This window comes from Delphinapterus leucas, chromosome 15, assembly GCF_059928025.1.
Source record: "Delphinapterus leucas isolate spDelLeu-1000000601 "Yukka" chromosome 15, BTC_Dleu_Yukka2, whole genome shotgun sequence".
Taxonomy (NCBI): domain Eukaryota; kingdom Metazoa; phylum Chordata; class Mammalia; order Artiodactyla; family Monodontidae; genus Delphinapterus; species Delphinapterus leucas.
Window position 1 is genome coordinate 64212132 of NC_143143.1, and position 13000 is coordinate 64225131.

Sequence of the window (13000 nt, forward strand, 5' to 3'; positions counted from 1 at the left end):
GGACTAAATGGTTTTCTAGAAGATTTCTACCGCCTTTATGGGTATTTTTAGTTTCTGTACTTGGCAAACAAGGAACTCTTTAACATTTTTTGTTTATATATGTTTCTGTGTTTTATATAGTCAATTAAATGAAAAGCCCTTACCTGAAGGCTGGGAAATGAGGTTCACAGTAGATGGAATTCCATATTTTGTGGACCACAATAGAAGAACAACCACCTATATAGATCCCCGCACTGGAAAATCTGCCTTGTAAGTTTTCTAAATGCTTTGATTAAAAGCAAAACTCATTCCTAAGATTTTTATATAAAGATCTCAATTACCAAAGAGTGCTATTTCTTGAGGTGGCTTGCCTGTAGGTCTCTGATCACTAAATGTTTTGTATTTCCATTAGCTTCTTAAATATTTTCTCCTAGAGACTTTCCATATTTGTTATCATCTATTCACAGCATTAAATGAGAGTGTTTAGGAATTATCAGTACAGTACTGCTCACCAGTTAATCCCTGATTTCTGATACCTACTTTCTTTCATTTCTATCACCTTTTAACTTGAAAACTCCCATTACTTTTTCTTTTCCATTTTTGAAAAGTAACTGTGTTTTGTTGATTTGCTTAATATGTTTTGTTTAGGGTTTCTTATTTTTTAAATTACAGTCAAATAGACATAACAAAGTTGACCATTTTAGGTTTATATCTTAGTGGTGTTAAGTACACTTATTGCTGTGCAACCATCACCACGATCCATCTCTAACACTTTTTTATTATCCTATACTGAAACTCTGTACCCAGTAAACTGTAACTCTCCAGTCTCCCTTCTCCCCGAGTCCCTGATAAGTACTGTTGTACCTTCTGTTTCTGAATTTGACTAATCATACAATGTTTGTCCTTTGTGACTGGCTAATTTCACTTAGCATCATGTTTCCAAGGCTCATCCATGTTTTAGCTTGTATCAGAATTTCATTTCTTTTTTTTTTTTTTTTGCGGTACGCAGGCCTCTCACTGTTGTGGCCTCTCCCGCTGCGGAGCACAGGCTCCGGACGCGCAGGCTCAGCGGCCATGGCTCACGGGCCCAGCCGCTCCGCGGCATGCGGGATCTTCCCAGACCAGGGCACGAACCCGTGTCCCCTGCATTGGCAGGCAGACTCTCAACCACTGCACCACCAGGGAAGCCCTCATTTCTTTTTAAGACTGAATAATATTGCATTTTATGTATTACCACATTTTGTGTATACATGTGGTTCATGGACATTTGAGTTGTTTCCACCTTTCAGCTATTGTGAATGATGCTGTGATCATGAGGGTACAAATATCTGTTCAAGTTCTTGCTTTCAGTTCTTTTGCATATATATTCATAATTAGAATTGTTGAATCAAATGACAATTCTGTGGGTTTTTTTGTGACGTTGCCATACTGTTTTCCACAGTGAATGTACCGCTTTACGTTCTCACTGATAGAGCACATGGGTTCCAGTTTTTCCACATCCATGCCAACAGTTGTTACTCTGTGTGTGTGTGTTTGTGTGTGTGTAATGCCATCCTAATTAGTATGAAATGGTATCTCATTGTGGTTTGTATTTCTCTAATGATTCATGATGTTAAGCATCTTTTCATGTGCTTACTGACCATTTTTTGTATCTTAGAACAAATGTCTGTTTCAGTCCTTTGCCCAGTTTTGAATCAGGTTGTTTTTTGTTGAGCTTTAGAAGTTCTCTGTATATTCTGGATATTAATCCCTATCACATATGTCATTTGCAAATATTTTCTCCCATTCTGTGTATTTCCTAAGCATTTCATAGCTTTAGCTCTTACATTTAGACCTTGGATTCATTTTCAGTTAATTTTTGTAAATGGTTTTAGTAAGGGTTCAATTCCACTCTTTTGCAAGTGGATATCCAGTTTTGCCAGCACCATTTTGTTTAGTGGTCTTGGCACCCTTGTCAAAAACTATTTGACCATATATGTGAAGGTTGATTCCTGGCCTTCCTGTTCTATTTTTCTGTATGTCTGTGTTTATCCCAGCACCACACTGTTTTGACTGCTGTAGCTTTTACTAAATTTTGAAATCAGGAAATGTGAGTCCTCCAACTTGTTCTTTTTTGAGATTGTTTTGGCTTTTCAGGGTCCTTTTGAGATTCCATATGAACTTTAGGATGGGTTTTTCTATTTCTGCAAAAAAAACAAAACAAAACAAAGACATTGGGATTTTGATAAGGATTGCATTGAAGTTTTCTTTGGTTAGTGTTGACATCTTAACAATATTAAGTCTTCTAATCCATGAACATAAGCTGTCTTTACATTTATTTGTCTTCTTTATTTTCTTCCAGCAATGTTCTATAGTTTTCATTGTGCAAGTCTTTTACCCTGTTGGTTAAATTGATTCCTAAGTGTTTTATTGTTTTTGATGCTATTTGTAAACGTAATTGTTTTGTAAAATTTCCTTTTCAGATTGTTGATTGTTAGTATATAGGAATACAGCTGATTTTTGTATGTTTTGTGTTCTACTTTGTTGAATTTACTTAGTGCTAACAGGTTTTTTCGTCTGGAGTCTTTAGGGTTTTTTATATATAAGATCATATCATCTTCAAACAGAAATGTTTTCTTCTTCCTTTCCAATTTGAATGCCTTGTCTTTTTCTTGCCTAATTGCTCTGGCTAGAACTTCCCATACTGTGTTGAATAGAAGTGATGAAAGCAGGCAACCTTGCCTTGTTCCAGATCTTAGAGGGAAAGCTTTCATTCTTCCACCACTGAATGTGATGTGAGCTGTGAGATTTTCATATATAGCTCTTATTATGTTGAGTTGGTTTCCTTCTAGTTTGTTGAATTTTTTTTATCATTAAAGGATATTGAATTTTGTTGAATGCTTTTTTGCATCATTTGAGATGATTGTGTGTTTTTTTTCCCCTTATTAATGTGTGGTGTACTACGTTGACTTTTCATATGTTAAATTATCCTTGCATTCCAGAGATAAATTCCACTTGGTCAAAAGGATTGAAATGTTAATCCTTTTAATATACTCCTGAATTGAATTTACTAGTATTTTTTTTTAGGATTCTTGCATCTATGTTCATAAGAGAGATTGGTCTGTAGTTTTTCTCTTTTTAATTTTGTTAAGCACATTATAAACATACTTTTTAATTTTTTTATTTTAATTAAGTTGTACTCGACATACAATATTGTTTCAGTTGTACAGTGCAGTTTTGTTTTCATGTAGCACCTTTGTCTGGCTTTAATTTCAGGACATTGCTGACCTCTCGTTATTTTTTTTGGCGGTACGTGGGCCTCTCACTGTTGTGGCCTCTCCCGTTGCGGAGCGCAGGCTCAGCGGTCATGGCTCACGGGCCTAGCCGCTCCGCGGCATGCGGGATCTTCCCAGACCAGGGCATGAACCGGTGTCCCCTGCGTCGGCAGGCGGACTCTCAACCACTGCGCCACCAGGGAAGCCCGTCGTTACTTTTTTTTAATATGCAGAAAATAAAAAATTAAACTTTCATGTTTCAGACAAACTAGGATTTCAGGCCAATTAAGTATTAATGAAATTAGATATGTAATAAATTACTAACAGATACTGTTGTATCATTAATCTTAGTTACAATTAAGTTTGGGCACATATAGCAGAAAACCCCAAAACAATAGAGGCTTGTATGAAACAGAAGTATATTTCTCTCCATCATTAAAAAATAGTCCAGTGGGACTTAAATAGCACACTATTGAATAATCCATGGCTCAAAGAACTGGCTCACTAGAAATAAGGAAATTTTTTTTACTTTATGATAATAAAAGCAAAACACAATTTGTGGGATTTAATAAAAGTAGTCTTGGAGGAAGACTTAATTGCTTTAGAGGACTAGATTAGAAAATAGTGTGTAAAATCATTGATCCCTGCTTCCACCTTAAGAAGCTAGAAGTAGAAAAGTTAATTAAATACAAAATATGCGTAAAAGCAGAAATCAATGAAATGGAAATGAAAGAACAGAAAAATCAAAGCTACAAGTTGGGTCTTCAAAAATTTAATAATATTGGTAAACCCTAGTAAACTTGAGAGAAAAAAGGAGAAAAACTGGGAAATGTAGTCTGCCCAAGTAAATCTCAAGACTCTGTTAAGGTCAAAGGAGAGAATGGATTCAGGAATAGACACCGTTCTCAGACAGAACCTCCTTTACCTAGTCCTGTTATATTTGGCTGTATATAAGAGAGAATCTCACAACAGGGGCTTTAAAAAGATCAAAGTTTATTTCTGTTTCTTACTTAAAAATAGTCATGGGACAATTTTTTTTTATTTTAAAGATGGTATTAGGAGTATGCTGTACTAGGGCATTTTTGTATTTGACTACTGAGTTCTTAGGGAGTGTGGTATTGTGTTTTCCTTCAATATTTTATCTTACAAGAAACTATATGTGTCATATTAACATTCTTCCTCAGAGACAATGGACCCCAGATAGCCTATGTACGGGACTTCAAGGCAAAGGTTCAGTATTTCCGGTTCTGGTGTCAGGTTAGTATTGGGACTGTATTTCTGTACTCCTTTTATTATGTTGCTTACACAGTCAGTGATTGTGAAAATAATTAACCTGTAGAAAAAGAGGTAAAATGGAAGCATTGGAATTTTTCTCCTATTTTTAGGTCAAAGAAATAGATTTATCCCTTAGATAATTTATGGCTTCTCTTGTCCAGAAGAATAAATTTGAAACCATTTGAATAAGGAAACATTGCTACTCATTCCAATACTCATTATTTTAAGATTGGAGAAATCTTCAAACAAATGAGTTAAAACATTTCTGATATGTAAATTATAACCAGCTCCTTTCATATCTAGCATTTGATATAAATGACGTTGATAGATCCGTACATATGTATCACTTTGATAGATACATTAGTACATATATATGGTTATATTCAGAGTATGTTTAACAGATGTGATCAGTTATTTCTGATGTATTATAAATGTTTACTGAATTACTGATTTCTTTATGGGGTCTAAATAAAATTAATGTACTAGTCAAAGTGTTACTATGATGAATATTTTTAAACTTCAAACTCTTGTACTGGGCCTGTGCAAGCAAAAAGAATTTGAATTAGCTTTTTGAAAATTTAAGTAAAGATTTGTTTGACTCATTAAGTAATCACTGTGCATACGACATCTTGCTTCTGTTTCTTATGTATCAGATGATCTGTAATTAGCATGAATACTCACAAATGCGTGGTTAAACATTATTAAATAAAAGTTCATATTCATAGTCTGCTTGTTACTGTAAGCAAAAAAGTAAGTAAAATTTTACCTTTTTGATTTTTTGATAGGCCATTTTAATGGTGAGAGTTGACTTAAGACATTCTTATATTTCAGCAACTGGCCATGCCACAGCACATAAAGATTACAGTGACAAGAAAAACATTGTTTGAGGATTCCTTTCAGCAGGTACTGTTTCATCCACTTAATGGTTTGCCCCCTGGCTTCCAGCCCAAAACGTTTTGGTGCTAGCAGTTCAAACACTTTGGAACTTTCTGAGATGGAGTCCTTGAATTTTTTAAGTCTAATCTCATTGCCAGCTACCTTAGTACTTAAAATTGCGGAAAATGCAGATAGCTTTGTGTGTGTGTTTTGTGTATGTGTATGTTCTGTGCTTTTGAAGCGTCAGAGTAACTTAGTATTTGTTTCAGGTTTCCATTTCTAAGCTCAGTGTTTGATGTGAAACAGATATTTAAGTAAAAAAATAGGCTTTTGGTAGACAAAAGTCTGGAAGTACTGTATGAACATACTGGATACAGATAGAAAAAGAGAGGAGAAGACTTTGTTTTTGTACTTCTGTATTGCTTGCATTTTTATAATAAGCATATTTACTCCTATAATTTAAAGAATTTTTTATGTAGTAAAAAATGTAATTGGTCATTGATGACAATATCTAAAAATAATGTTTTCAGGAGTAGTCAACAAATGTTTTAGCTATCCTCAGAACCTGAGTTAATTTACTGCTTACCTTTATTTTACAACTTTGTTTACCAACCAACTACAGCTAAGTATTAAGTGATTTTGATATATTAAAATGACCAGTGGAAAAAAATGTCTTAATATGCAAACATCCAGTTCGTCCTTGTTTTATGGCCACATGTGGTTGTGATTCTTTATTATCAAACCCTTATGATAATTTTGGTAGCTACAGCTTTGAGAAGTGCTAAACCGAATGTAAAGGAAAAAGAGATTGTCTGAGATAGTTGACAATAGCTGTCTACTTACTTTCAGAAACAATTATATATATTCTTTACTAATGGAACCTCAGTTATTAACATTGAAGGGAAATGCCAGTTGGCATCCTGCTAAGTAGGAGCAGATATTATTTTAGGAGCAGAGCTTGACTAAGGCCACTTAGAGAATTATGAGTCATTCTCTTGACCTGATGTAAGCAAGGCTCCAAGGCCATTCTCTACCCCGTGATTACCTATTTCTTATTTTCATGTTCGTAACCAGTATGCAGTCACTGAGTAGTCAGTCTCTGGTGGGCCAGTTTCTTGGAACATAACTTGCCAATAGCAGTGCTGAAAAGATGTGAACATGAGTAAATGTCCCTTTAGCTATTGATACCTAGAGACTTTCGCAGAATGACAGACCAGATGATGCTAAAACAGTTTTTAAAAATTGTCACCCTAAACTCTACATCCATCCAATAAATGTGAAATAAAAAGAGAAAATTTTGATTGCTTTGGAAGAGTGATGTATAGCAAAATTAGCATCAGATTTTCTTCATAGCATTTGGATAAAGTTGTTTGGGGTAGTAAGTGTTTTTCTTGACACAGCACAACTGCTTATGGGGGAAATTGCAGGAGAAGCATTTCTTTTTTTCCTTCATACTGGCATTTGTTAAAAGGTATTATTTCAAGGTATTTTTTTCTGGGGGGACAGCAAGCGAGATCAGGGACAGCCCTACGGTTTGGGGAGCAGCCACAGGGACAAGGAATAGCCAGAAGGAACAAGAAATGAACAAAAAGGATAATTTTAACTTATAACATTTCTCATTTGTGTTGCTATATTTCTAGCCTATAGTGTTGTGGAATACTTGTCATAAGCATTGAATTTTTTGTTACATCTGGCATTTTCTTGTTTGAGTGGGATATGAATTATGAAAGTGTGGGAACTGAGAGAGCCCTAGCATAAGCAGGTCACTTACTGAGCCTCTCTGGATATTTAAATGTGATTGTTCATTCTTATCCTTTCATGAAATAGAATCATTGTACGGACTTTATTCTCTCCAGGCCCTGTCATTTTTTTTCCTAAGAGTAATTAATGTTTGTAATCTTCTACAGGCCCAATTTTGGGCAAGTAATTAAATACTTTTAAAAATTAAGAACCCAAATGACCTCTTCATTGTAGCTCAGTAATGGTACTGTCCTTCAAATATGAAGATGATCTTATTAACCACTGTAGTAGAATACAAAATTTGAGTAGTTTTTCCAGGTTTCCACTGAGAATGAGTTTTCAAATTAACTGTATTTTCTCTGCAGCCTCTGTTTTTCATTTCCAAGTTAGCCAATTAGTTATTATGTTATTACCTTTTGGCTATAAAACAAACCCAAACCTACCCAAACCAAAAAGGACCTAAGCTCTGCTCATGGTCACAGTTACTCTGCTCTAAGCAAATGAGAGAAGGAACTTTGTCAGCAGTAGGATCATTTAAAAGAAAATTATATATGTATAAAGTATACAGAAATATAGATATGTATAATTTATAAAACATTATGAAACTTTAATGTATTTTCTATATGTGTGGTGTTGACCAAACCACAGACAGCATTCTGTGTCATGGGGAATTTAAGTTACTTATAATGCAGGAGATTTCTAACCTGGAAGTAAGTGGTATAAGGTGTTTCTACTTTTACCGATTCTTTTACTTCTTCTTCTTCTTCTTTTTTTTTGGTAGATAATGAGCTTCAGTCCCCAAGATCTGCGAAGACGTTTGTGGGTGATTTTTCCAGGAGAAGAAGGTTTAGATTATGGAGGTGTAGCAAGGTAGTGATAATATGAATACTCAGAACTTAGTTCCTTTCCTCCAAAGGTATCATTACACTTTGCTTGCAAGTATTATTTTCTCAATTTTCTGTTTCAGGAAAATGAAATGTAGCAAATTTTTGTACCTTTATTAATGTTGCAATTATAAAATTTCAAGAAACATTAATTCAGCACTTTCTAAGGTACTGCTAGTTGATTTCACCCACATCACTCCTTTAATCCTCAGGATAACTCTGTGAGAGAATTTTGCAGGTAATAATGAGGTTTAGGGACTCACCAAAGGCATATAACTAAGTTGTAGAGCCTGGATGCAAGCTTTACATCATCAAACCAGAAGCCAGTGCTCAGTCCACCATCTCATATCTGTTCCACAGAACATACAAGGCCCTATAGTGTTCAGGTCACTTTCTCCATCACAGATTCCTGATAGAGATAATAGTCATTCAGTTCCCAACTGAGATTAATATATGTTTTGAAAATATAGAAAGCTGTATAAAATAGGAGTTGAAATTATAAATTCTCCTTTCTTAATATTGGAGCTTCTAATCAAACCCCTAGAAGATAGACTCAAGCAGGAAATTGCTTTGCTTATTCCATAACAGTATATCATAGCAGGTTAAAAATTTGCATAGTGGTGGCAGTATGGAAAGCCAAGGACTTCGTAGTCAAGACTGGATTTGAATCCTTTTTCTGCACTCAATAGTATAGCTTGGGGCAAATATCTTCATCTGTAAAATAAGAATGATCATATCTACTTCTCTGGGATTATTGTGAAGAGTAGAAATACTGTTTATTAATATCCTAGTTCAGACCCTGTGTCTTTGTGGGGTCACTAACTGGTGGCTACATTTGAGGGATTTTTACTTAGGTTTTGTTTCAAAGCTCACATTTCAAATGTATGCAGTAATCACAGGTAAATAACAAATATGAATAGAAACATTTAATTTTGTATTAGGTAAAGATAATTCAGGGGGGCAATCATTCCTTCTTAACTAGAAAATTAACTAGCAGTATTAAAGTATAAGCAGGATTACTACCAGAGGCCATACATCAACAAGAAAGGAAATCTCAGGCACAAGCTGATACCACATATATTGCCCCAGATTCACTCTGCCTACTGTTCTGCCAGACCTTCACCCATGTTACATAGTTAATAACTATAATCTTACGTTAGTGTTGGTTGGTATTTTCACAGCATTTGAATTAGAGCTTCTCAGTATTTTCCTAATGAATGAGTAGCTTGAATTAAGTGCTTTATTGCCTCTGTGAAATTGGAAGGTTTTTCGTATTTATCTAAGATTTAGAGAGCAGTGGAACTTAATGAGCATCACTGAGGGGCTTTGTAATGGATGGAATAATGTTAGACTTGTTTCAGCTGTTCTAACCACATGGGTCAACAGTGAATTTTAAACTTGCCTATGTATAGTATTTCACTGATTCTAAGACTAAATTTTTCATATTTTAACATCTCTGAAACTGAGATGTGTATTACAATTGGAAAAAATTTGTTAGTGGTTCATCAAATAATGTTGTCTTTAAAGTCAATGATGTCTTAGATTCTTTGAAATATGTAGTGTGTAAATATCTCTGTACAATAGATGTCAGTTTGTACAGAAGCAGTGAAAATCAATATGAGACTAGAGAAATATCACCATCAGGGGAGTATAGATTCCTGAGAACTTTATAACACTGCTCTTTGATTTATTGGTATGGTTACTTACAAGATTTTTCATCGTAAATTTTCTTTTGATTTCAGAGAATGGTTCTTTCTTTTGTCACATGAGGTGTTGAACCCAATGTATTGCCTGTTTGAATATGCAGGGAAGGATAATTACTGCTTGCAGATAAACCCCGCTTCTTACATCAATCCAGATCACCTGAAATATTTTCGTTTTATTGGCAGGTTTATTGCTATGGTAAGTGCAAGTGGAGAACTGTGTTTACTTTGCTAATTTAGCAATACTAAAGCACTGTTTCTTTAACTTTCTCATTTGAAATTTTCTCATCATTAAGATATGTCTAAGATTGGGCTTGTTATATCTGCCCTTTCCCCAGAAATATTCCATAATAGATCATATGACAGGGGAGTTTGTTTTGTTTGTTAGATGAGTTCTTCATTCAAAAAACAAAAACATTCTGAAATACAATGAGATATATAAAATCTTTTATATCTTATAAAATATAAAATTATCTTAAATGGTATTGTTTTCTTCTTGCATAGGCTCTGTTCCATGGGAAATTCATAGACACAGGTTTTTCTTTGCCATTCTATAAGCGTATCTTGAACAAACCAGTTGGTCTCAAGGATTTAGAATCTATTGATCCAGAATTTTACAATTCTCTCATCTGGGTTAAGTAAGTTTGTTTCCTTTTAATTTATCATTGTTGTGTTGGTAATGTATTCAGACTGTAAGCATGTAATTGGTTTACAAAATTTAAATGGTTTACATTAAGCCTGTCTCATTATTCAATATGATAAATTTTATAGAAATATCTTAGGCAAAAATGTGATTTTAGAGCATAATGTTCCAGTTTTGTTGTTAATTCCGATGTTACAGTTTAACAATAGTTATTTAAGAACATAGTCCTTTAGTTAAAAAAAAAACTCTTACATGACTGAATTAGTGTAACAGTGTTACTTTCATTTGGGCAGAGAAAACAATATTGAGGAATGTGGTTTGGAAATGTATTTTTCCGTCGATAAAGAAATTTTAGGTGAAATCAAGAGTCATGATTTGAAACCCAATGGTGGCAACATTCTTGTAACAGAAGAAAATAAAGAGGAATATATCAGGTAAGAGAGGATGCTCCTTTTGACATAGTTTTAGCCTTTCTGTTAGACTGTATAGTATGTTGATAATTGCTTAGTAATACTAGTGGACAGTATTTCAAAAAATAATATTTGCCTTTATACTAATTATTATGAGAGCTGCTCATGTATTATTAAGGATGCAATACACCACGTCATACCTTGTAAGTACATTGAGAGAGGAACAAGAAAAGTGCTATGGGAGACATCCTTTCATCTAGCTATAATCATGGAGCAAGAATCTGATGGTATTTAATTTGAGCCTTGATGGTTGGGAAGGATTCAGTTATGTAGAAATAAGAGCAAAAGTTATATGCAGAGTTACAGAGGCTGGAAAGCACAAGTCATGAATCGTAAATAAGAGCTGCCATGGTGTGTGATGCTGTCAGGCAGCTCAGAATTGGTAGCCCATTTGCCATGTCCTGCATTTCAGAAGCCAAGGAAAATGAAGAATCTTTAGAAGATGTTGTGGCTAATAAGTTATGATAACCCTTAAGAGAACAGTTAGAACTATAGCCCAATGGTAGATATAGAGGCCAGATTACAAGAAATTAAGGACTAAATTCAGTAGACAGTCTAAATTTCTTTTTAACGAGTCTGGCAGCAAAGCCCATGAGAGATAGGACAGATTCTTGTGGAGGCAGCAAGGTAGAGGGACTATCCTGCAGGTTAACTCAAACTGTAAACCTTACAAAGAATTAGTCTAGTGGATGCTAATGAGTTTAATCCCCCCCTTTCTGACATATTTCAATTTAACCAGAAATATGAAGATTTATAAAGTAATAGAAAAGAATTTTGGTCATATAAAACTTTAAGTTTTTCTCCAGAAGTGGGAGTTTTAAGGCTAGAAGCAGTGCTGGATCACTTTTTTAAATACCAATTCTGTAACTACTATGCCATGTAACATCATGGCATTGAAAAGAATCTCAAATTTATATGCAGATATTTTTGTGGGGAATATTTGAAGATCAGGTAAAATTTTTAAGTAAAAAGATGGTTTTCTTAGTGTAGTCTCTTATGCTTTGCATTAGTTCATACTTTTAGTCTCGAGTTATTAGTTCACTGACATATTCTCAACACCAGTTTAGTCAGATAGGGGTGAGATTTCACACAGCTGCTGATTCTTGAGTTCCAGTTTCTGGATCTCTTGCCTGCTTTTCTACTTTTTAAATATTAACATATCCTCTCCACATTTCTTGTGATTAATATTTGCATGGTATATTTTCCTCCATCCTTTATTTTCAATCCTTTGTCTTTCTGTTTAAAGTATGTTTCTTAAAAGCAGCATATTCTTAGGTCTTACTACTTTTATCAATTCTGATAATTGTTACTTTTAGTTGCAATTGATACATTTAAATTCAGTGTTATTACTGATATGATTGGACTTAAGCCTGCCACCTTGCTATTTGTTTCTTCTATTTCCCAATTTCTTTTGTTCCTCCTTTCCTGTCCTCTTTTGTATTAATAATTTCTAGTTTTCTTTTTATATATCTTTGGTTTTTTCTTAGCTATATACCTCTTTAAAGTTTAGTGACTGCTCTAATGAATATATGCATCCTTAACTTATCACCTTTAATTAATATTATGCTAATACATTAATATTATATGTAACATAATTTATAATTAATATACTACTTGTACATTATAAGAGGCTCATAATAGTATAATTCTGTTTATCTCATTTCAGCCATTTGTGCTATTGTTATTTTATTTCTTATGTTTATAACCCCATAATACTATATTCTTGCTTTAAGCAATCAGTAGATTTTAAAAGAAATTAGGGAATAATAGTCTTTTATATTTACTCACGTTACTATTTCTGGTTCTCTTCATTTCTTTCTGCAGATCCTTTTTTTCCATCTGGGATCATTTCTCAGCCTTAAAAACTTCCTTCACCATTTCTGTTAGTGTGTGCCTGCTGGCAATAAATTCTCTCAGCTTTTATCCAAAAACATCTGTATGTCATCTTCAGTTTTGAAGGATATGTTCACTAGATTCAGAATTCTAGGCTTATAGGGTTTTTTTTTCTCTTTTTTTTTTTAAACACTTTCTTTCAATAATGTCATTCCGTTATTGTCTTCTATTTTTGATGATGTGAGCCACTATTTCTGTTGTTTTCTGGATGAAATGTATGTTTCTCTCTGTGGCTTTTAAAAGATTTTCTAAAGGTTTTTTAGCATTTTGCCTCGTATATATG

The 13000-nt window shown here is 34.0% G+C and overlaps 1 protein-coding gene across 13 annotated transcripts in view; it reads left to right on the forward strand.

The window, feature by feature from the left end:
• Positions 1 to 13000, forward strand: part of ITCH (itchy E3 ubiquitin protein ligase) — a 115113-nt gene that overhangs the window by 88160 nt on the left and 13953 nt on the right. For 12 of the 13 annotated variants that reach the window (XM_089896742.1, XM_089896743.1, XM_089896741.1 and 9 more), the window contains 7 exons: positions 121 to 249; positions 4418 to 4490; positions 5340 to 5411; positions 7906 to 7994; positions 9751 to 9910; positions 10216 to 10349; positions 10648 to 10788. In XM_089896742.1, coding sequence (XP_089752868.1) covers positions 121 to 249; positions 4418 to 4490; positions 5340 to 5411; positions 7906 to 7994; positions 9751 to 9910; positions 10216 to 10349; positions 10648 to 10788 — 798 coding nt within the window. The remainder of the gene's footprint in view (positions 1 to 120; positions 250 to 4417; positions 4491 to 5339; positions 5412 to 7905; positions 7995 to 9750; positions 9911 to 10215; positions 10350 to 10647; positions 10789 to 13000) is intronic. The other variant, XM_089896736.1, reaches the window with a different exon arrangement.